This window comes from Psittacula echo (assembly GCF_963264785.1).
Source record: "Psittacula echo genome assembly, chromosome: 16".
Classification (NCBI taxonomy): Eukaryota; Metazoa; Chordata; class Aves; order Psittaciformes; family Psittacidae; genus Psittacula; species Psittacula echo.
Window position 1 is genome coordinate 10,947,224 of NC_137752.1, and position 23,578 is coordinate 10,970,801.

Here is a 23,578-nt window from a genome sequence, read left to right on the forward strand (position 1 = left end):
TCTGGGGCTCCAGGGATGCAAGAGGCTGTGCCCACCATGGCCCACAAACACTCCTGCGGGGTGCCAACAGTCGTAGAATCCCAGCCTGGTTTGTGTTGGAAGGGACCTTAAAGCTCATCCAGCTCCAAGCTCATCCAGTTCCAACCCCTGCCACGGGCAGGGACCCCTTCCACTGGAGCAGCTTGCTCCAAGCCCCTGTGTCCAACCTGGCCTTGAACACTGCCAGGGATGGGGCAGCCACAGCTTCTCTGGGCACCCTGGGCCAGCGCCTCAGCACCCTCACAGGGAAGAGCTTCTGCCTAAGAGCTCATCTCAGTCTCCCCTCTGGCAGGTTAAAGCCATTCCCCTTGTTCTATCCCTACAGGCCCTTGTTCAAAGCCCCTCTCCAGGTTTCTTGTGGCCCGTTTAGGCACTGGGAGCTGCTCTAAGGTCTCCTCTTAAGGAGCCTTCTCCAGCTGGACCAGCCCAGCTGTCTCAGCCTGGCTCTGTGCTCTCTTACAGCAAATGTCTTCAGTGCCACTGCTTGCAGAGACATCACTCCCTGGGGGCTCATTGGTTCCAGCAGAGTGGTACCAGGGCTGGGTAGAGGGGTGCTGTGTCAGGTGCCCCAACCCCACATGCCAGCAGCAACTCCTCCATTGCTCCCCACAGCTCTGAGCAACACAGACCAGGGTTTCTCTGCAATAACCCTGCTGTGAGGGGCTGCACTGGCTCTGCGCCGACCGGTTTTGTCTTCTCTTGCATCCTGTGGCTGTGACATGTGTCCAGGGCTGGAGAGGTGGGATGGCAGCTGCAGCTCCTGTGAGATGTGGGGTCTAGCACCCACCGAGCACCAGCACCACGCACCCACCTGCTCCTGGGCAATGCTGCCAGGGTGCGCAGGGCTCCCACCACGTGTGACCCTGCTGTGTGACAAGGGGGGACATGAGCACAAGCTCCCCCCAAGTGACTGGCACCAAGTGGATGTGCCACCTGCTTTGCCCACGGCAGAGACACCTGGCCAGCTTTAATGGTTATTACATCCTATGAGGGTTTGGCCAAGGTGGGCACCAGCTGTTCCACAAGGCACTAAAGGTGCACAGCAAAGACCAGCAAAAGGTGTTTGGCTTTGAACAGCAGCAGAGGACCACAGGAAGGTGTTTCTGGGAGAAAAGGAAGATACTTTATTCAGTGAGCAGCAGCATGGACTATGCAGAGATGGGGGGCAGCTTGGGTTGCCTCTCTCTACCCAGCTAAAGCCCTGTCTCACCCCAAAGCAGGGAGGCAGATGCTGGAGTTGAGGTGAGGCCAGTGAGGTTGGGATGTCTGTCCATGGGGTAGGCTGGGGAGATCTTGATGCCAGGAGGAGATGGGGATTCCAGTGCCTCTGAGGCTGAGAGGAAACGTTTGTTTCCATAGTGGTGGTTCAGCATCAGCCTGGCTGCATTACAGTGCTTGAGAGCTGGGCTGGGTCCAGGCAGGCAGCACCCATGCTGCAGCCATGCTGATGATGGCATTGGGAAGCCCATCTCCATGCTGTCAGGGTGGCTGGCGGCAGGGAACCACAACCCAGGGTCCTACCTGGTCTGGCAGCAGCAGGGAGGGGGAGCAGGGGGTGACCTGGCCGAGGGCTCTGCAGTGGCTCCATCCCAGCTCTGCAAAATCAAAGAGGCACGTGAGGGTCCTAGGGCAGCCCTGGCCATGGTGGGGGGAGGGGGATACAGGATGGGATATGGAGCACCCTGAGACACCCCTGCAGCTGCAGCACTGCTGAGCCACATGGAGTTGCAGCCCCCGAGGCCACTGTGCACATCCCTAGGGACATGGGCACCACATCCCATGGGCAGTGGCAGGTCCCTGTCCCCCCCCCCTCGCACACCCTGTGCCCGCAGAGCCCACAGGTTGCCATGGTTTCTCCCAATCATTCCTGCTCTGTGTGGGGAGTGTGGGTGTGAGGGGGGTGTGGGTGCATGGAGAGTGTGGGTGCGAGGGGGGTGTGGGTGCATGGAGAGTGTGGGTGCGAGGGGGGTGTGGGTGCATGGAGAGTGTGGGTGCGAGGGGGGTGTGGGTGCATGGAGAGTGTGGGTGTGAGGGGAGTGTGGAGGCGTGGGGGGGGTGGGTGCATACGAAGTGTGGGTGCATGGGGAGCTGCAGGGGACTGCGGGGAGTGGGGGGGGACCCCGGGCTTTGTGGCACTGCAGCGGTAGAAAAGCACCCACAGAAGCACCCTCTGCCCTTTTGTGGTGGCCCCTCCACCAACCCCCACGCCGGTGCCACCTCTGCAGAGAGAGGGTTACACATCCTTCCCTGCTCTCCCTGCTCCCCCCCCAGCCCTGCTGCTCTCACAGGCTCCAGCCCTGCTGCCCAGGATCTCCGTGCTGGGTCACCCTGGGGATGCTGACATGGGCTGGCAGCACTTTCTGAGCTCACAGGACACCCCTGAGGACCCCCGTAGGGACACAGCTCCCTGCCCATGTCCCCACCCCAGGCTGCTTCTCGCAGAGCCCCCTCGTGCCCCCGCTGCTGAGCAGGACACACAAACACCTCTGCCCAGCGGGATGCCCACAGGGACCCCCACACAGGTCGACTTGGCACCAGCACAGAGCCCGGTGCCTCCCACAACCCCCCCACTCCATTCCCTGCTGCCCGCAGCGGGGGCTGCCCTCGCTCCCTGCCCAGCTCCTCACGCTGCTCTGGGCCAGGAGCCGGAGGAGCCTGCGAGAGGCTGCCAGGAACTGGGTCACTGCCGGCACGTGGCACGTGCGCTCTGTGCAGTGCCCTCCAGTGCTCTCACCACTGCCCAGGCACTGCAGCGCCAACCTCCCACTGCCTGCCCTGTGCCCATGCTGAGCGCTCTGCCTGCTGCCTGCCCTGCACGAAGCACACTGCCAGGGCACTGCTGCACTGCATTGTCCACTGCCAAGCCACTCCTCTGTGCACGCTGCCCTCCTGCTGCCAGTGAACTGCTTGGCACCCCCTGCCCACACGCTGCCTGCACATCCCACTGAGCACATAGCAGAGTGCTGCCTGGGCGCACTGCAGCAGCTGCACTGCCAGCACACTACCTACACATGCAGTGCACCAAGCACGCTGCCACTGCATCAGCCCGCAGGCAGCCCCAGCCCGCTGCCAGCACATGCTGCACTGCACCGAGCTCCTGGCCTGCCTGTGCCGGCAGCATGCCCTCAGCACACCTGTCCAAAACAGCACCAGGGCAGCATTGTGTGTGCAGTGTGAGCGCCATGCTCCTGCAGACGATGCTGGGAGTATGACCGGTGCACTGCCGTGGGTGCACTGCCACGGGTGCACTGCTATGGGTGCTGTGACATGGGCACTGCCAGTCCTGACCCTGCTGCACACAGGCTTGGGAAGGCACCGACAGTCGCCGCTCCCCGGGCCCTGCCTACACCTGGCACTGCCCAGAGCCAGGGAACGCCCAGCTCCTGGCCCCTGCCCTGTGCATTGGCAAACAGACGCTTCCCCCCCTCTGTGCCCCCACCAAGGCACCCCCGAACACACAGAGTGCTCTGTGCCCCTACAGCATTGCCCCAGCCGTGCATCTCATGGCCGCTTCACACCTCCCTGTGCCCCTCCATCCCTGAGCCCCCCCCGGACTCCTGCACACACACTGCACAGCCCCAGCACCCCCAGCCCTGGCCACCCCCCGGGAGGGGCTCATCCTGCCGCGGGGAGCGGCACCCCCGGCGCAGGAGGGTGCCACGGTGCTGGCACCAGGCGAGGGGGTGCAGCACCCCCAGGGCAGAAGAGATACCCCGACCGCAGCCAGCCCCGGCCGCCTCCGGAGAAGCTTGGCAACGGGCGCGGCCGGGGGGGCAACGGGAGACCCCAAGGGGGGTCGCAGTGCCCAGGCTGGGGGGCTGAGGGGAGCGGGGCTGTCCCGGGCGCTGCCGAGAACCGTGGACTCCAGGGCGGTGGCCGCGGAATTCACCCCCCCCCCCCGCTGCGCACCGGCACCGGGAGGCACCGGGCCCGCTGGGCCGCGCTGAGCGCTGCAGGGGGAGATGGCCTGGCCCGGGCACTGCGGCGGGATGGAGAAGAGGATGAGGATGTGGATGAGGGTGAGGATACGGATGAGGATGGGGAACACGGGGATGAGGTGAGATGCGTCGGGTGACTCGGCCGGGGGCGAGGGATGGGGATGGCCCCGGGAGACCCGAGGGATGGGGAAGGCACAGGGGGATGGGATGGGGACAGGGATGTGCGGCATGAACTGGGGGGGGGATGGGGGGAGCACGGGTGGCCGAGGGGATGCCCCCGGAGGGTCTCAGGAGGATGGGACTGGGATGTGAAAAGGGGGGAGTGAGATGGGGACTCAAGGAGAGGGCATAGGGGGATGGGACGCGATGCGATGGTCCGGAGGGGTCGGGGAGGGGGACTGGTCAGGGTCCCCGGGGAGTAGGACAGGCCCCAGCCCCCTGTCCGGGTCCCCCCTTACCTGCTCCGCGCCGGCCGCCCCAGCGGCCCCCCCTCCGCATCCTCGACACCACCACCGCGCTAGGCTCGGGCTGCCGCCGCCGCGGTGGCCATGGCCCGGCCCCGCCCGATCCCGCACGGACCGGTCCGGTAGGGCACTGCACGGCTCGGCTCGGCTCGGCTCAGCGCGGCACGGCACGGCACGACACGAAGCTCCGCCGCGGCCGCCCGGCTCCGCCGCCGCTTGTTTTCGCATAAATACGGCAGGCGGAGTTACTGGCCGGGGCCGGGACCGGGACCGGAGCCACCCACCGGCACCGCCCCCGGCCCCGGGCCCATTCATCGGGCCTAGCTCTGGCTCCGCTCGGCCCCGGCCCCCATCCCCATCCTCATCCTCAGACTCATCCTCATCCCCTCCTCATCCCATCCCATCCTCATCCTCATCCTCATCCTCATCCCATCCCATCCCGTCGCATCCCCATCCCATCCCCATCCCCATTCTCATCGTGCCGTGCACGCAGGCTCCTGCCCTCACGCCGGCAGATCCCCGGCGCCGGCAGCCCCTGGGCCCGTTCCCGCCTGACCTTGGCCCATCGTGGCCATTGAAATCCCCGATAAGCTCCTCTGTGGCACGGCCTCATTTCCCGGAGGCGCCGGGGCTGCCGCTGCCCGCGGCCGGGAGATGCTCAGTGATGGGCAGGCAACGCGCCGGGGCGGACGAAGGCGGTGTCCGGCAGCTCTCGGCGCGCAGCGGCTTCAGCACCCGAGTTCTGCCTCAGTTTCCCGATCTCCCGAGCCCCCGAGGCACCGCTGGTGCAGCCGAGAGCCCCGGCACCGGGGGGTGCCCCGGGAAGGAGCCTCGGCACTGGGGACCTGCTCTGAGCCCAAGGCTGAGCTCTGCCCTCCCCGCCAGTCCCTGCGCGGCCGGTGCCTACCAGGATCTGCTTGAGTTCAAAATCCTCCATAGCCAAGACCCTTCCCCCCCACGCTGTGGCTCCGGGAGCATCCTCCCGTGGTCCTCACGCAGCTGAGCCGGGCGCTGCAGCACACTGGTGTTGCCATGACTCCTGCAGGAATGCAGCCCGAGATGCTGCATTTGGCCCCTGCGTGTCCTGTGATCCGCAGCAGGGCACCGGGCGAGCGCACTGCAGAGATGAGGGGACACAGCTGCTGCCGGGGGGAGCGGGGTCGGGAGGAGCAGCCCCCCGGGGAGCTGTGGCCTCACTCAGCCAGGCTCGGCTCCTCCCCCGCTCCCCCCAGTTCCCATTTTCCTCCCTGCAGGACGCAGGGCTCCGGCTCCCTGCCCGGTGCCCCCCGCGGCCTCCACCCGCGGCTCCATCTGCTCCCGCCGGCTGCCGGCCCCGCGCCGGAGCAGAGCCGGGCGAGTTCCTGACGCGGTCACTTGTGCCAGCCCGGAGCCCTGCCCGGAGGTGCCGGGGCTCAGCACCCTCCACAGTGCCACCACACAGGCGGTGCAGAAGCTCAAATCCTATGGGCATGCAATGGAGTCCCGGCATGGAGAATGCTGCTGCCACGTGCCTTCCCTGAGGACATCCCCTTTGGAGCCACCCTCTGACCTTGCAGATGTGGCCCTGAGTAGCACCTGCATGGTCTGAGGTCACCGATCCGGAGCTCTATGCTTTGGAGTGGCCCCAGGGCCTCGGACAAGGGGCTGGACCATGTTCCCCGAGTCCTCCGGCAAGGGGTGGTGGAACCATCTGCTGCCCCCACTGGGAGGCTGCTATTTTAGGCTGGGAAGTGCCGAGGGATCCGACTGGACCATGAGCATGTCTTCTTAGCACCGGAGATGCCGGAGCCATGGCATGTGCTGCTGTCACTGGGGTTGTGGGTGCCTCCTCCTCCTCAAGTCAGAGGCAGCCTGGAGGAAAGGAGATGCCACAGGAGGAGGATGGATTTTGTGTAGGGCTCACGGGGAGTGGGCAAGGGAGGCTCTGGGGCATGCGGCTGCTGGGGCTGTGGCACCCCCGGGCACCCAGACAGGCACTCAGGAGGTGACAGCCCCGGGGTGGCCCTTGGGTGCAGTGGGGGCTTGTCCCCAGCCTTGTGCCTGCTGATGCAGGGGGGGGCAGCCCCTCAGCTGGAGGGACCCCCGCACAGCCCCGTGCAGCGGCAGCGCTCTGCTGGAGGGACAGGGCTGTCCCTACCCCTGTGCTGGGCTCCTGCCATGGCTGTGCAGGTCCAGGCTTGTCTCTGGCCGAGCTGCCGGGCCCCGTCCTGCAGGAAGGACACGGGCAGCCAGAGGGACAACAGGAGCCGGGCTCGCTCCCACAGTCCTGCAAGTGAAAGGCCAGCGCCGTGCCAGCTCCTGCCCCGTGCTGGGTGCCCGGCCTCGTGTCCCCCCATGGCCCCATCAGGGCCGAGAGCTGGCGAAGGCCTGGAGTGGGGGACCCCCTCCTTGTGTGGGGTTCTTGCCTGGTTGGTGCGAGCAAGCCAGCAGGGAGCAGAGCTGCAACAGGCCCTCTGTAGCTGTGACTCAGTTTCCCCACCAGCACCACGCTCCTGCTCTCTGCTGATCATGGCCGAGAGAGGCCCCCCTGTGCCGCACTGGCGGCTGAAGCTGTTCACGCGGCTCTGCCCGGTGGGCAGCGCTGGGTCGGTCTGTGCCTGTGGCTGCAGGTCACAGACTCAGCTCTGCCATGCCCTGGCCAAGGGGAAACTGAGGCACAGAGGAACGCCTTGCCCACGGGTCACAATGAGGATCACTGGGGATTGGTGATGATGCTGAGCACTTGGGCAGCCCCAGAACACGACGGATCTCAGCCCTGGGGGGAATGTGGAGGCTCACATCTTCAGACATTGAGAGGCCTGGGGGAGAGCCCATCCAGGGACCTGCGTGTGCCATGGACAGCACCAGGAACGTGCTGGGGATGCTGCACGTTGCCCCACTGCCTGCCCGGCTACTGAATTTACAGCAGGGATTAATGTTCGATCCCCTCCCTTTGCGCCCAGCTCATCATCTCCTCGGTGCTGCTGTCCCAGGTGGGCAGCTCCTGGCTGGGGCAATGCTCTCATTGCCCTGAGCTGGCTGTGTCAGGGGTCTCTCGCCTCCTCCCAGCTTCTCTCACCCTTTCCTGGCATCACCTCCCTTCCCCCAGCCCTGAAACGAAGGAGAACCAGGCCCCGCTGCCCACCTCAGGGCTCAGGAGGGAGCTGGATCTTGCCCACAGCTCCTGATGCCTTTGGCGGCAGCAGGATGAGTATGAAGCGTGTAAAGCAGCTGCTGGCTTTAGTGTCCCTGCCTGTAAAGAGCTGTAGACCCACATCCCCTTCTGCCTCCTTGGGAATGATGGGTCAGTCCCCAGGGCAACGAGTCTTGAGCTTAAGCACAGGGCATCCATCTCCTGCCCCACAGCAGTGCCAGAGGCAGACACCCCATTTGGGGTGTCCCTCACCCCCCATGGTAGTGGTGGTGGGATGCAGCCCTGGTGTGTAATAAAGCTGTATTCGGGCAGCACCAGCACTGGCCGGCCTCCCAAGTGATGCCACTCGTCAGCAGCACCTTAGCCTGCAGCCACCAGCACCCGCAGTGACGCATGGACCAACCTCCTCATGCTGGGCCATGACTGCAGCACGGGCAGTGCTCGGGGCCAGCACTGTGCAGCCCTGCCCGGAGCCGCTGCTTGCCAGTGGCACAAGGAGGGTTTCTCCTCCCAGCTCCAGGAAAAGCCTCTTCCCAGCCTGCTCAGGGTCCTCAGGACAGGCAGAGCTCCCCTAGGTCAAGACTCACTGTCCCAGAGCAGTCAACGGCTGGCATTGCAGGACACAGCATCCTCCTCCCCTCATCTCACCTCTGCAGTGATGGACAGCCACACCACTGCTTCCCTCCTTGCTGCCATCTATTTGGAGATCACTGGTTTTAGTGGGCTCAGAAGCAGATTTGCTCATAGGCAGTATCCCACATACAGCCCTAGCAGAGCCCAAGCACACAAAAGGGAACCTCCTGCTCTAATCCATCATTGGGCTCTAGGTTCCCAAAGGCTGCTCCATGTCCGAAGCTGCAGGTTGAGCCAGCGACACCACATCTCACCCAGCCAAGGTCTGCCCAAGCCTGTGGGACCTGCTGGCTCCAGCCACTGTCTGATGGTGCCAGGGGACCATTTCCCTTTGCTCAGCAACTCCCCTGCGGTGTGGCTGAAGGCTGGATGCTCACTGTGAGCTGACCTCGGGCCAGGAACATGTGTGACATCCCTGAGGTGCTGAAGGCTTGCTTCAAGTCAAGGAGGCTCAAGCACCTGCCCTGCTATCCTTAAGTGGCAGACTGAGCCATCACTGGATTAATTATATTATGCCATGATTGAGGCTGTTGCTTGGTTACAGCAGCCGGTCCCTGAGCCCATCCTACTGCAGGAATTCCCCAGCATCACTTGTTTCAATCTCCGGGGCATCCCAGAAGGACAGGACGTGCTATGGCCTCTCCATACAGCAGGAAGGGGAAGCTGCAGGCAGCTGCAGGCAGCAGAGCCATCAGCCCCCTTGCCTCAGCCACCCCCTGCCTGCTCACTGCCCTCCCCTCAGCTCTGCCTGCCCCAGCTTTACCTCTGCCGTGTGTTTGTCCAAACACCCGAGGTTCCAAGTTCTGCGGTCATTCTATGTCCTGCCAAATGCTGGGCTGCACCCCAGTGCGGATCAGAGCATCCCTCTGCTCTGGAGGGTGCCTTCACCCACGTCTTGTTGCAGCAGCTGCCGCAAGTCACACACCGAGTTGCCAAGAGACAGGAGCTGCTCAGTGAGACGCTGGATCCCAGCGCAGGGAACCCTCCCCGCTCAAACACTGCGTGCACAGCTCCAGTCATGTCTCCAGTCAGCAGCACAGCCTCTGCTTTTCCCACTGGGACGCTACACACGATGTCCCCAAAGCAGACAGACAGCGTCCTGCAGACGGGTCCCTTCTCCTCCCCGATGGCTGCCAGCCCAGCCTGATGCCTGAGCGCATGGAGGCTGCTCCCCCTGCAGCGATTCCCGAGCAATCCCAGCTGCGAGGACACAGGGAGCTCAGAGGTACCTCAATGACTGATCATGAAAGCTCCACCTTCAAGATGGCACGGTGGCAGCCAAGATGCAACCGCACTGTGGCTGAGGGGCCCGTGGATCTGGTGTGGAAGCAGAAGAGCAGCAGCCTCAAGGCTGGGGCTCTCCACACTGCAGATCAACCTGCACTTCTCCCTCATGATGCTCTAAACCAAGCACAACCTGGTCCAACATCAGCTCTGGGTTCACCACGAGAACCCGCAGCTCCTCAGCCCTCCAATTTCTTTTCTGTGGATGACTGATAAATCCCAAAGCTACCACACTGGTACTGCTAGAGATGCTCACAGGAACTATTTATATCCATGTGATCCTGCAGAAGCTTCCCCATAACAACAGGCACACACATGCTTTTTATATTTAGCTTATTCAAAGACTGGGCATGGGAGAGCCGAGCTCAGTTTGTTTCTTTCCCCCCTCACTTCTGCTTGCTGCCATGGGATTACACCTCATGCTGCAGTCCCAGTTGTGTTCAGCCTTCCTGAAAAAGGGAGAAATCCAAGCCTAAAATGCACCTTTTTTCCTGCTATTCCCTTGCATGCTCCTGCTTCACTTCCAGGTTGGGATTGCTCTGGCCTTACTGCTGAAGGCAAAACATGGCACACACCCTCCTGGGGCTCCAGTGCAAGTGAAGAGAGCTCCTGCATCTGCTTTTCTCTTTCAGAGGAGTATTTTGAACACAGTGACTCATTTCTTGTTTTCCTCTCAGCTCCTTGTGCTTTACACGGAGTGTAAAGGCTCCCGTGGTGCTCAAATCTGGCCCAGGTGAAAGACAAACCAATGCCCACGTCGGTGCTTCCAGGGGGCTCAGAGCCTTCTGCTCGCCAAGAGCTGCACTCACAGGGAAGCAGAGCTGAGCTTCCTCCCTTCCACTGTGTGAGACAACAGCTTGCAGGACAGTTTGGGGAAAGAACTCATGGGTTTTATGTTCACCTTTTGGGTTGTTTTAACCATTTTTAGTTGAGCGCCCCATTCCATGAAGTGTAAGAATATGAGAGCAGGGCAGCAGCGGGGTGCCTTTGTGTGCATGAGTCCTGGAGACCTGCAGCTCCTGCACCCAGGCAGACAGGCTTGTGGTGGAGAAGAAGATGTCAGAGGCAGTTGTACAACAGAGCTTTATAGTCAGGATGGACTGTATCAGGCTTTTTCGATGCAAAATGGAACATGACCCAAAACCTTCACATAACAGAAGTGCTCTCAGGAACGCAGCCAGTTGAGGCTCCAGCTCCTGCCTGACCTTTTGCAATCCAGTCACATCCCAATCCCCTTTTATGTCCCCAGACGTGCAAAATTTGAACTGTCCCATGCAATTTCCCTACAGTGTCATGTGAAATGTAATGCTCAGAGAAGTAGGCAAATGCTCATGGCAAACAGACCTGAATGATACACTGCTCATGCAGCAAAAAACCCAGTTTGTTTTATAGGGAGAGAGTTACAAGTGCATTTTGGAGGCTGGGGGGAAGGAAAAAGAATAATGGAGCAGCGAATTGCCTGCTGGTCAAGACAGCTTTGGAATGGATCATGGATCTAACGGACACCTTGCTTTACAGGGATGTAGAAGGAAAACCCAGTTTGAATTCCATGGCTGACATTTTACAACAAAAAGGTGATGGTGGGAACAAAACCAAACCTCAAATCAACCTGCAAGCAACAGGGCCATGGAATGCACAGTACCTGGAGGGAGCTTCACCGCCTGAGCTGTGAAAGGGACACCGGAACCAGACCAAAAGGGGTGCAGAGAAATCACAAGCTCCATCAAAGACAGGGGCAGCTCACTGGGACACAGGCGAGTGTGAAGGGCCTGAAGAGCCCATCCAACAGCTCCCACGGCTCCTGAGCCGTGGGTACCAACCCGTTGGTTTGGGTTCAAAGCAGAGACTATGGCTTCCCACAGGCAGGGGCTCGGAGGATGCTCTCCACTTGCAGGGGAAGGCAGCACGCTGGTGGCTGGAGGCTGGGTCCAGGGCACGCGGCTGTAGGATGGACAGGCGCTGGCCCAGGACAGACACTGGCGGAGCTGCAGTGCTTGTCCCTCAGCATAGAGGCAGCCAGGGTTTTACAGCGACACTGTAAGATGCCTGAGAAGCATATGCCTTGCCATGCTAATACCTCCCTGGAGACAGTTCTGAAGCTCTGGATATCTTCATTTTCATATGAGAGTCATGTCCCTGAGAGGTACTGAAGGGAGGGGATTCTAGTGTATGCAAATCCAAGGGTGGGAAATGCAGAAAAGCACTGATTCTTCTCTTTCTTTTTCAGGTTAGCTTTGCACTTTGCATTGTTTTCCCAAACTGCATAGCAGCTTACGTGTAGTGTCTGAGACACCGGGGCCACAGAAATCCAAGGGGCTTCATGAATGCCAACAGCAGCACCAGTGAGTGCTGATTAAGCTGCTGTGCAGAAAGGTCCCGTTCAAAGGACTCCAAAAATCACACTCACTCTCTCTTGCTCTGGCCCTGTGGCTGCTGTGTGCACCACCATAGCATGATCTGCTTCATTTAAAGCTCAGCAACTGCTGGGTGGAGCAATGGCCAACACCACCTTTCTCATTACAAAAATAGGAAGGACAGAAAGTTAAAGACTTGAGACAGGCGAGCGCGATGCATTCATGCGGCATGTTTTGCTGCACTCCTCTTAACAAGACAGGAATTTCAGGTGTGCAGGAGTAGAATATAGCTGGGGCAGAGCAGGCAGCAGGTCCCCTTCTCCTCCCACACCTGCCAGCTTCCCACAGGGCATCTCTGGAAGGAGAAAAACAACAGCCTGGAAGTGGGCCTGGGAGCTGTGCCCTGAACCATCCCCTTACTCAAGTACATCTCAGCTGGATTTGCTTTGTGTAAGGAACGCACCAGAACAGCGCCCGCAGATGTGAAGCTTTTGTTTTGCCAGCTCTGGTTTCAGAGAATATTGGGCAAACAGCCAAAGCTTCACAGATCTGCCCCCGTCCTGGTGTGACTCCTATGGAAAGATGGAGACAGCAAGACTGGGAGTCTGCCACGCAGCAGCCACCTACAGCTCCTCATAGTCCCCACCTCCGCTGGGCTTGCTCATGCTGGCTCCTCCTCCTCCCAGGAAAGCCTCAAGTTCATCTATCTCGCTGCTTTTCTCCTTGCTCTTCTTTTTCTTTTTCTTCTTCTCCTCTTTGCTCTCCTCCTTCTCTTTGCTTTTCTTGTGTTTGCTCTTCTTTTTTGCAGATTTCTCTTCCTCCTGCAAAAGGAGAGCATTTTTGTTAGCAAATCCTCTGAGCATGCCAGTAACCAGCATACCTCACCCTGGAACTTGGCTCTGATGGGAACCTGACTTAGGGTGAAGCATCTACTACCAGGGCTGGCTTGGAGTTCATTCCAGAAGACCCTTCTGCGAGTTTGGACAGAACAGAGCAAAGACCATCTGGTTTATACATAGTACTGGTCTGTCAGGCTGTTTGTGCCTGATGATACCACAGTATTGGACAGGCAGAAAAGCCAAAGACAAACCTCCTGCAGACTCCCCTCGCTGCCTCTGAGATTAAGGCTGTCAGGGACACCCCTCTGCTTGGGGAAAGCCATGGTGCTCTCAATGGACTCAGCCCAGCAGAGATGCATGGCTCTGTTTAACCCTGTAATTTACAAAGTCACACACTCCCTGCTCAAAATTCAGCTCTTCTAAAAGCTTGTTTTTAGAGCCTGGGAGGCACAGGTCTGGTTGTAGGATGGGAGAATGGAAGGAAGTCCACCAGGCGCACAGTGCACTGTGGAAGGCCACCCCTCTCCTTGAGCAGTAGATAATATGGCAGATCAGCTCGGAGGAATCCGACAGTACCTCTTTGCTTTTCTTTTTCTTCTTCTTTTTCTCCTTCTGTTTATCTGTTCAAAAAAAAAAAAAAAAAAACCCAAACAATATTGTTTTTAATCAACTGAACCAGAAGAGAAGCAATTCTGCTCTGTCCCGATTCCTGAGACTCACAGAATCCTGGGATGATCAGGGTTGGTTTGTGCTTCTGGGAGTTGAGCTAGTGATGGACGAACCATTCAGGCCACAGCATCAGCAGTGGGAGGGCCATGAGAGGCCAGCAGTCACTGTGTATGGAAATTTTATCACCACGAGGCCAAAGTGTCAGTGCTGCAGCCCTCCTCTACAGGGTGGCTACTTTCACAGTATTAAATGAATCTCAGTGTTCATCACTGTCAAAACATTTGTCTCAGGTTGCTGTGAGTGATGACCTGGCTGCTGCTTTGACTGCTGACTGTCCACCGCCTTTGCACAAACCCCCCTTGATAAGGAGAGTATTTACTTGGCTGATACACAGGAGGCTTTATAACTGCACCACATTTCACATGCGGTATTAGCCTATCATCTGTCAGTCTTACCTACACACTCTTTTTTACTCAGTTGATCTGTAAATACAAGTCAGCCCTGGAGAAGTCTAACTGCTGGTAAAGCCCCAACTCACTGATGCAAAGATAGGCTTTTATATTTATTTGAGAAAGAGGAGATAGAAGGAACCGACATTGAATTATTAAAGATGTTAAACTGAAGTTCAGTTATTGACCTGGACCTCTGCAGACGCACTTCAGCTATTTCAAGCTGCACTGTTCAGTAAGTCAAAGCTCAAGCTGATAAAGCCACCACAGCCTGTGGCACCTTGCTTATACCTTTGGAATAGTTATTCAAAAAGGTCTCTCTCTGGTGCTGCTTACAGCTTTGTTCCCCCACTTAAGTCTTTCACTTCCCATCTTCCGTGGTTACATCAGGGGCAGATCTATAGGAAGCTGCTTTGCAGTAATGCCAAGACAGCAGAAAGTATTTCTGTGGGTAAGAGTTGTACCCTCAGGGGATGGGGAGGGCAGGAAAGTCTGAGGAATGCTTGTGATCAGGTTGTGATCAAAATTCCACCTCACCCTTCCCAAAAATAGAAGAGCAAATTGGCAAGGAATATCAGAGCATCTTGCTGAAGTTGATCCAAATCTTTGAGGGGGTGGACACTGTGGTGCTGAGTACCACTTCCCAGGCAGGCAGTGTAAAGCAGGAAGCCTTATGCAGAAGCAGCTTGTGAAGGATGTGCTCTGCTTCCAGCTGGGACCAAAATAGTCCATGGTGGTTGCTATGGATAAGCCAAGTTCCCCTGCTCCCCCTGGGGAAAAACTTAAATAAATGTATTTATGCTGTGTTAAACCCCATTAGAGACTCCCATGAGGAAGTGCATGACCCTAAAGGCTATTTTATTTAGTGCAAATTGGTTTCCTTACACCTTTGAACCATTCTGGATAAAACAGAAGCCTGACAAACAAAACCAGGAAGAGTGGAAATAAGGGGTGACCTTTACCTTCCTCACTGCTCTCCTTGGGACCAGCTTCTTCCAAACCCAAACCAAAGAGATCTGAGTCATTTTTCAGTTTAAAGGAGTGGACTGTTGCTTTCACAGCCTGGGGTGGCTTTGCCAACGAGGTATCATCATCCGATAGTTCAGAGAGATCTTCCCGGACTGGGAATTCATCCTGGAGACAAGAAGAGGCAGACAACACCCACAGGTTTTCAACCCAAATCTCTCAGCATTTTGCACACAAGACATCAGATGTCAGCAGGCAGGGAGGAGGGAAGGAAATGGCAGCTGAACTGAGCTGTTATTGCCTGGAAATCAATGCTCCTGATCTCATAAGCTCTATCTATTTCTTGCCTTGGTAAAACACCTCAGTAGCACTGGCACTGGGCAGTGTGCTCTGGCAATGTAACATTCCTGCTACCAAAATCTAATTCCTGATGTAAAGGCATTAAATGAGACCTTCAACTGTGTTAGCTCGACAGCAGCAGCCTCTAACTGCCCTGGAGAGGCACCTCAAATCAAATCTAATGGGCTGAGAACTAGCCTCCAGGCCTAACAGACAAAACCTTGCTGCTGTGTAGCTCTGTGGGGTCTCCTGGACAAGAAGCAACCTGCAATAGGGCCAAGGACGTGGTGTGTTTGCAGAGTATCTCCTCTCATCGAGTCAAAAGGGAATGTGCTTCCAGGGCACATTTGCCTCTTCAGTGTGGGCTAAATAAATAGGATGTTGCAGAGACTGGATATCACCCCAAAGTCCTCTGTCCCGGCATGATGGGGATGGAAATGGAGTTTAAAGATCTGGTGATTCCTGCCAACTGATCCTCTCCAGAATTCACTAACCACCCTTTCTTTCTATCCTCCATACTGCCCAAACACAGCCTTGCTCTGCTGCTGGTCTGGGCAATGCTCCTTCCTCCCTGCTGATGGTGGTGTTTTACTGCTCTGCCTGACCAGTAACTCTTGTAGGTGTCAAGCATTCACACGCTGTGGGGCATCTCCCTGACACTGCTGCAATGGCAAAGCTCTCACACAGATCCTGTTTTCGTCACTGCATGTGAAGAGAAGTAAACTTGTTCCAAATACTTTTGCTTTCACATTAAAGTGCCAAGAAAAGTAGGCACTGGAAATGCAAAATGAATGGAAAACTACTTAATAAACAGCACGACACATAGGCAAGGGCAAAGAAACTGGGACAACCATCCTTTCTGCAGGACTCTGGAATGATGCAAACACATCCAACACTCCTGAACATCCCAGACACCAGGAATCCCATCTCAAATCATGTTAGCAGTTTCTAGGGATTGCTTTGCTGCCTGTGAGTACAGATCACTGAAAGCAGGGATATTTCCAGCCACAGAAGCAGCAAGTTCCTACCAGCCCAGAGAAGATACTTGTGCTTTCTCCACCTATAACACCCAATAGGTGCAGAGGGGAATCCTGCTGCACCATGATTTTGAGCAGCTGCCCACATGCTGAACGTCACAGAGACATTACAGCCAACCTGGCTACACTGGAAACTCCTTCCCAGATTTTCCTGCTTCAGTAAGAAGCTTTGCCAAACAATTCTTGTTACAGCCTTTTGATTGCTGTAGGGAGCTCACCCTCTGGCACATACACGCTTTTACATGTTAAACCTTGGGTGAAAACCCATTAGAGCTTTGTATTTTATACCTTGCACACTGCTGGACTGACACCACTTTGGCCCTACTGAGAATAAACAGCATATTAAAACCCGTAAGCACAAACCTTGTTGCCATGTGGCTTCAACAGTCACAGTGGGTTTGTGCTTACATCAATCTCTACAGGTTGCTTAGCACCTGAGGTGCTGTGAGCGCCACTGAGAGATGGGGGAGCAGATGAAAGCTCTGCTCATGAGATGCCTCAACACTTCAAGCTCAGCTTGACAGCAGCACACAGCAATTCATGCATGTTATTTACCATTTTCTTCTTCTGGCTGTCAGAATCCTCACTTTCGAAGTCCGGGTCATCCATAACAAATGAGAGCATCTGAGTAGCTATTGGTCCCTCTTGATCGCTGTCAGATTCCTCAGGCTTTTCCTCTTTGACCACTTTCTGCTTAAGAGCGTGTCCTTTACTTTGGGAAGCGGTCTTTGGGGCCTGGACTGCTGCTGGGGTTGCAGCAGCAGCAGCAGCAGCTGACAGGCTGGTGTGGACCTTGTTGCTGCTGGTTCTTTCAGACCCAGAACGTGGAGGTAAAGTGTCAGGAGGCTTCGGGTCCATTGCTTTGGTCAAAACGGCTTCACTCTGTGGTTTCAGAGAATTTCTGGAAGACCTGAGAAGAAAGAAACAAGTTGTCAGAGCCTGTCCACCCCCATTCTGTGAAGCAAAGCACAGTGACTAATTAGTAACTGAGCCTGCCTCAGGGCTGCATCTCCACAGCAAAGGTAGTTCATCCTAGGGGGGTGGCTGGTCAAACACATACCACTCAGGCTGAAAATAGCCCTCAAGTCCCTGTGGATGCTGCTGCAGAGGTGCCTGCACCAGCTGGCCCATGCCTATCACATACAGGATGTGGTATGTAGAGAACATGATCCAGTTCATCGTTCTCCTGCACAGGGTGTGGTGAATGACTTCCACTCCCTTCACAAGGCTTGACCCCTCTGTCGTCCTCACTCAGCTATGAACAGATATTGAGGTGCTCAGTTCCAGCCTCTGTTCAAACTGGAGGAAAAGGCTGGGCCTTTCCCAAGCAGAAACGTTCCAGTGATAGGAGCACAGTGCTCAAGGGCACGCTGCCTAGGTGTGGTGCAGCAAACACTGCACAGAACAGGCCCAGCTAAAGAAAACACAGCCCAGCTTACAGCTGAAGGAACAGACATCAAGATTCCCCAAAGGATGCCCAGAAGCCAGTGGCAGGAAGGAGGAGAGGCCCCTTTGGCAGCACACAGGCCCCTCAGCCTGTGCTTTGTACCTTTTTTTTTCCTGCTCCGCGTTGATGTCTTCATTGGGTGTGGGTACGACATTAGAGTCCTTCACGTCTTCTTCCTCTTCCTCACTGGAGAGGGTGATGTTCTTGCTTGGCACCCGCTCTGCTGCCAGCATGGGTCTGCTGGGGATCTTGTCATCCAGATCCAGGTCATCTTGGAAGCCTGCCACCATGGGGTTCCCCCCAGGGGCCTCTCCATCGCTGCAGAACAGGCAAGGATCAGACACAGCAGCCCAGGACGTGCTGGGACAGACGGACCTCCCCTGGAAAGCAGACTGCCGCTCGCCTGGCGTTTCCAGCCAACTGCACGTCCCCATCCCTCAGCCCAGGGCAGTGACACTGCACCACCCAGCCACTGGCCCCTTCAGACCTGATCCCCATGAGCTGCAGCCGTGGCACAAACCCTCTACAAAATGGGCCACAATTGGGTGTGTCAAAAGAGCGGCTGGAAAAGCTGAGCCTCAGTGTTTCAGAGCTGCCCATTGCAGCTCTCTACTGGAAGATCTCTGGTCCAACACGCAAGGATCAGTCAATCAAACCATGGGAACTGCCTGCCTTAAAGCCCACAGCCTGTAATTAAACCTGATCAGACACTGACACTCCTGGGGAATTCACTTGCAGCTATTAGATTGCTGGGTTTATTTCTGTGTCTCTTGTGCTCCCTGAAGCAGGCAGGTACCCGCTACCACAACCAGGCTTTGACATTCCCCAAATTAAATTCACCTAAGGACACACTTTCAGAGCTGGGAGTCTGTCAGGCTCCCTGCATGCAACACGGTTACGTGCTCAGAGGCAGACTGATAAAGAGCTTTGCAGCTGAAATTACCAGCTGAGGATTCTTGTCTCAATGTCCCCAGGACTCAGCAACTTTAATACTTTCAGAAGGATTTGCTCATGTCAGGAATACAGATGTTTTCCCCAGCCTCAGCAGATGAGCCTTTGCATCACCCTTCCTCATTCTACTTGCTTTATGTGCAGCAGATACCCAGCTCCTTCTGACAACCCGCACACAAGTCACTCCTTTTAATGACTTGATTTGGATTGTACAAACACAGCTTCATTTGTACACAGAAACCAAAAACCAAGATGTTAGCTTGGACCACATCCCATTTTAGAGGCATAAAATGAATCATCAAAACCTGAAATCCTTAATCTGGATGAAGGTGCTGCTCCCAGTCACTAGCACATAGGCAGCACTGGAAGAGGCAGTGGGGGATGATGTGCTGATGGGATGAGAAATGCTGAGGCCTGAACACAGCCCAGATAATTGTTATTACTCAGCCTGGTTCTTCTTATGGCCAGTTACTGGTTTATGGGTTGAAGAATTAATACATCTGCCACCAGGTAATGTTGTTATGTGTGACATCTGGGACACCACACTTATGACAACCAGCACAGCACATTGGCAGTGATTACAACCAATGCTTGTTTGGGTCAGTGCTCAGATCAGGGCTAACACCCTCTCTCTCCTTCCGCTTTTGGTGCGGCTCCCCCCGCTCCCAGCACAGCTCCCAGCTAAGCAGAGACAGGCTGCTGAAGAGCCCCTTCAGAAAACACTGCTGCTCTCATTCTGAGCCAGAGAGGAGGCACACAGCCTGTCCCACACAAAGAAGGAAAGAAACTGGTGCCCAAAGCAGCAGCCAAGGCTGGAGGAATGACAAGTGAGTGATTTCTGTGGTCTGCAAAGCACTGGTAGCGTTCCTCTGAAAATGTGCTGGAACGTAAATGGATTGTGTCCTAAAAATGGCAGGATGTTATTCTGAACTGGTGACGCTGCATTTCTCTAACACTGCATTGCTCCATTAAGCACAGGGACTCTTCAGAGACTGCCGCCACTCTTCTACCACACACCATATGAGATCTGCAGCCTGTAAAGCATTCCCAGCCTGAACAGGATGTCCATGTGTGTTCACACACCTGCACAAAGTGGATCACCTTCCCTTGCAGGGAACGCACTGCCTCCATCTCCAACTCATACACGAAGTGTGGAGTGACAGCTTCAGGGCAAAGCCACGGAGTGAGCACCCCTCAGAAAAACCACTGCTGCACTATGAACAATGCAGAGTTAATATCAGGTCGTGGTCTAAGGCTCCAGCTGGAAGGAATCAAGAGCACGCAAACCCAAGCACATTGCATCACTTTCTCCAATGCCTTTTGTGGTGCCAAGCCTGCGTTAGTGTTTAGCCAACGTGTTTGCAGTGCAGGTACCCACCAAAAATGCCTGAGCTTGCCAAGGCCTGTGGCTGAGCTACTGATCAAGAGCATGCCGGGGTCTCCTTCAGGCTGGTGACGGAACAAACCCTGCTGCAACACAAGTGCATGGTCCCAAACCTGAACAGACTGTGTTCCACCAGCCCTGCCGTATGGCCACAGAGCCAGCAGGATCCTCTGGGCACATCAGGTTTTGGGGCTAGAGAACGAGGGAAAACCCAAACCCTAAAGCAGCAGATAAAGTGAGGCAATCACACACTGCAGGATGAGCTGCCTGGCTGTATTCTAGGAGATGGGGGTCTCCTGTTGTGAACCAGTGTCCTCAGCTTCTCTTGCTTGGTCTAGTGCAGCAAGGTACCAATAGAGTGATTGTCAAAACAAAACCAGATGCCATTAAAGCAAAGATCCAGCTCAAAGCCCTTCAGATGTAAGAAGGACTTACCCATGGCTAAGATAAACATCTAGTGATGCTGAGAAGACAGATGAGGAATCCTGTAAGTACAACCTTGCTTGCAGACATCTACAGCCCATCCATGGACCTCGGCCAGCCTGACCCAGCAGTGGGGAAGAGGGGAGCCCCTGGAGCCAGATTAGCTCCTCCAGTGCAGTCACATACCCACTGGCTCACGGGATCAAACTGAAGAGCAGCAAATTAGGTTCCTAAACAGCAAACCAGCAGCTGGAACTGCCTTCCTAATGAGCTGGTGAAGGAACTGATTTTGGGAACTCTCTTTATTGCAAGCTAGAGAACCATAACACACCATTAAACAAACCCCAGGACTCCATCCATCTCTGTAGATCTGTGCTGGGATTTAGTTATAGCAACTCCAAGAGATGTCAGTAAACGCTGAAAGTCTCAGCAGCTGCCTGGTCTTTGGGCAAGAGTAGCCTCATCCCACAGGCAGGAGCACATTCCCTCACTGACAGCCTGTCTGAGAAACAAAGAAGTGCTTTTTCTGTAACATCACTGCTCCATGTCAACTCCTGCTCCATTGTTTAGAGATGTTATGGAGCAGGGAATGGGAGAAGTTCACCGGGCATCATTGTAAACAAACCTCCAATGTCAACAAGATGGATGAGAAACCTCAGACTTCTAAACCTCCTTCTGAAGCTCAGAGACAAGTTCTTATACACGGAAGCACGCCCAGGCCTGACATGAGGCAGCAGCTCAGTCACAAAGCGGAACACCCTGCTTCCAACAGGACAAGACCCTCTCCTCTCCCCAAGGAGTCACCCTCTATGTCAGTGACCAGTGCAACGCATGGAGATCTGCCTGGGGATGGCCAAGGGAACTGGGAGCATACGGGACAGGATTCAAGAGAGGACAGGTAAAGGTGACACCATAGTGTCTGGAAACTGGTTGAATGACAGAGCCCAGAGTATGGTGATCAGCGACACAAAGTCTAGCTGGAGGCCAGTAACTCGCAGCGTGCTGCAGGGATGAATAAGGGGTCCAGTCATGTTTCTCATCTTCATTAATGATCTGAATGATGGGGCAGGGTATATCCTCAGCAGATGACTCCAAACTAGGAGCAGAGCAGTGACTGGTACACCAGAAGGTCATGGTGCCACCAGAGGGACCTCGCCAGGGTGGAGAACTGGGCTACAGGAACCTCCAGCAGTTCAACCAGGAGGTTGAACTGGGAGCTCCCAGCAGCTGGGAAAGTCCTGCTCCTGGGGAGGAACAACCCCATGCATCAAGACATGCTGAGGGAAACTCTGCTGGAAAGCAGTTTGGCAGAAGAGGGGCTGGGGGTCCTGGTGGCATCAAGTTGAACATAAGTCAGCAAGGTGCCGCTGCTGCAACGAAGGCCAAGAGTATCCTGGGCTGCATTAGGCACAGTATCACCCCAGGTCGAGGGAGGTGATCCCTGCTCTCTGCACAGCACTGGTGATGCCACACCTGGAGTGCTGTGTCCAGTTCTGGGTGCTCCTCAGTATGAGAAACATGGGCCTGGATTGGAGAGAGCCCAGTAGAGGGCCATGAAGATTATGAAGTGACGGGAGCAGCTCTCGCATGAGGAAAGGCTCTCCCACGTGAGAGCTGGGACTGCTTAGTCCAGAGAAGAGAAGGCTTGAGGAGGGCCTTATAAATGTATTTAAATACCTGAAGGAGGGTGCAAGAAGATGAAGCCAGGTTCCTTTCAGTGCTGCCCAATGATGGCATGAGTCGAGGAGCACAAACTGAAACACAGGAGGTATCTATGAAAATCAGGAAACACCTTTTCCACTGTGAGGGTGACTTAGCACTGGCATAGGTTGCCAGTGAGGTTGTGGATTCTCCATCCATGGAGATATTGAAAAGCCATCTGGAATGGTCCTGGGTGGCCCTGGCTGAGCAGGATGACCTCCAGAGGAGCTTTCCAACCTCAGCCTGGCTGTGATTCTGTGACTGTAACTGTCTCTGCTGCACATGTGCAATGCACAGAGCACTAAGGCACTCACACATGAGCTAACTGCAAGACTCTTGCTTACAGAGAGCAAGGCAATTCCTCTTACTTGGGTAACAGAAGTAACCTCACAACTTCTCAAAACAGCCCATTCTTCTGCCACATCTTCAATGGCACTTGGAGCCATTTGGAGTGTACACGTGGTTACAGCACACCCACAAGAACTGCTGGCAAGCTGAGTGAGCTGAACACTCAGGTATCTGCTTAAAAGCAATCAGGAGACATGAACACATCTCTCCAGTATGTTCTCAGGCTTCCAGTATTTCATTTTTAAACCCAATAAAGCCTCCATTGGGTTTGGGTGGCTTCACAGCCACTTCTGTATTCTTCAGATCAAAGATAAATGTCTGCAGCACGAGATTTTGTTGCAACTACAACAACTCACTCCCTGCAGTAGAAGCTGGTTTAGAGGTGGTGCTTACAGAACTCTTACGTTGCTCCTAGGCATGATGGGGTTGCAATTGGCATCCTGAAAGAAATCAGTTATTGCAGGTGATGGTCAGACCTGTGTCTACAGCTCTGAATTTCAGTAAATCTGGCTTATTGTTGCTGGCCCTTTTTAGCAAGAAACAAGGTAAAATTGCCAGACCACTATGAAAACTGTGCAAGCTACACAAGAAACCAGAGGAAGACATTGGTGCCAAGCTGCAGAGAAACAACACAACTTTGAATTAGCAGGGATGTGCTGCATGGACTTCTCCTAGGGAAACAGAGCTGTTCTAACTGCAGATGGTTATGACAGAGGTGTCATCAAAGGATGAAGCTGTAACATTATCTCTGTGCTCTGTGAAACCCCAAAGGTGTTTCATTTTCTGTCCCCACCAGCTCATAGTCACTGGAAGTTCCCAGACTGGAGAGAGAAGGCATGAGGGCATCACAGCAGCCAAGAATGTGACACCTCTCGAACCAGGCAGCAGGGCTCCTGCACCACTGTTCGAGGTGTTTGGCTTTAACATCTCTTTGCTTCCAGCCACTGATGTTCTGGAGAAGTTAAAGCTTTTGTTAAAGATTCAGCCTCCCACCCACAGCAAGAGCTGCAGCAAAGCCCAGGCAGGTCAGGCTTGGCTCCCTGCATGTCCTTGTTAATCACAGCACAGCATCGGCACTCAGCTGCAGTCGGAGCAGCCCGGCAGCACGAGCAGCTCCCGGCAGCCACCACCGGGGGTTTTCTTCCCTCCTTTTCTTCCCTTTTATTTTCTAATACAGCAT

At 55.6% G+C, this 23,578-nt stretch overlaps 1 protein-coding gene across 6 annotated transcripts in view; it reads right to left on the bottom strand.

The window, feature by feature from the left end:
• Positions 1-11,698: 11,698 nt before the first annotated feature.
• Positions 11,699-23,578, bottom strand: part of RABL6 (RAB, member RAS oncogene family like 6) — a 53,604-nt gene continuing 41,724 nt past the window's right edge. For 4 of the 6 annotated variants that reach the window (XM_080630407.1, XM_080630406.1, XM_080630404.1 and 1 more), the window contains 6 exons: positions 17,694-17,909; positions 16,700-17,054; positions 14,765-14,936; positions 13,261-13,304; positions 12,492-12,666; positions 11,699-12,200 (listed from right to left, as the gene is read on the bottom strand). In XM_080630407.1, the coding sequence (XP_080486533.1) occupies positions 12,094-12,200; positions 12,492-12,666; positions 13,261-13,304; positions 14,765-14,936; positions 16,700-17,054; positions 17,694-17,909 (1,069 nt within the window). In that variant the 3' untranslated portion in view covers positions 11,699-12,093. Of the gene's footprint in view, positions 12,667-13,260; positions 13,305-14,764; positions 14,937-16,699; positions 17,055-17,693; positions 17,910-23,578 lie in introns of all 6 variants that reach the window. The other 2 variants (XR_013958108.1, XM_080630405.1) reach the window with 2 other exon arrangements.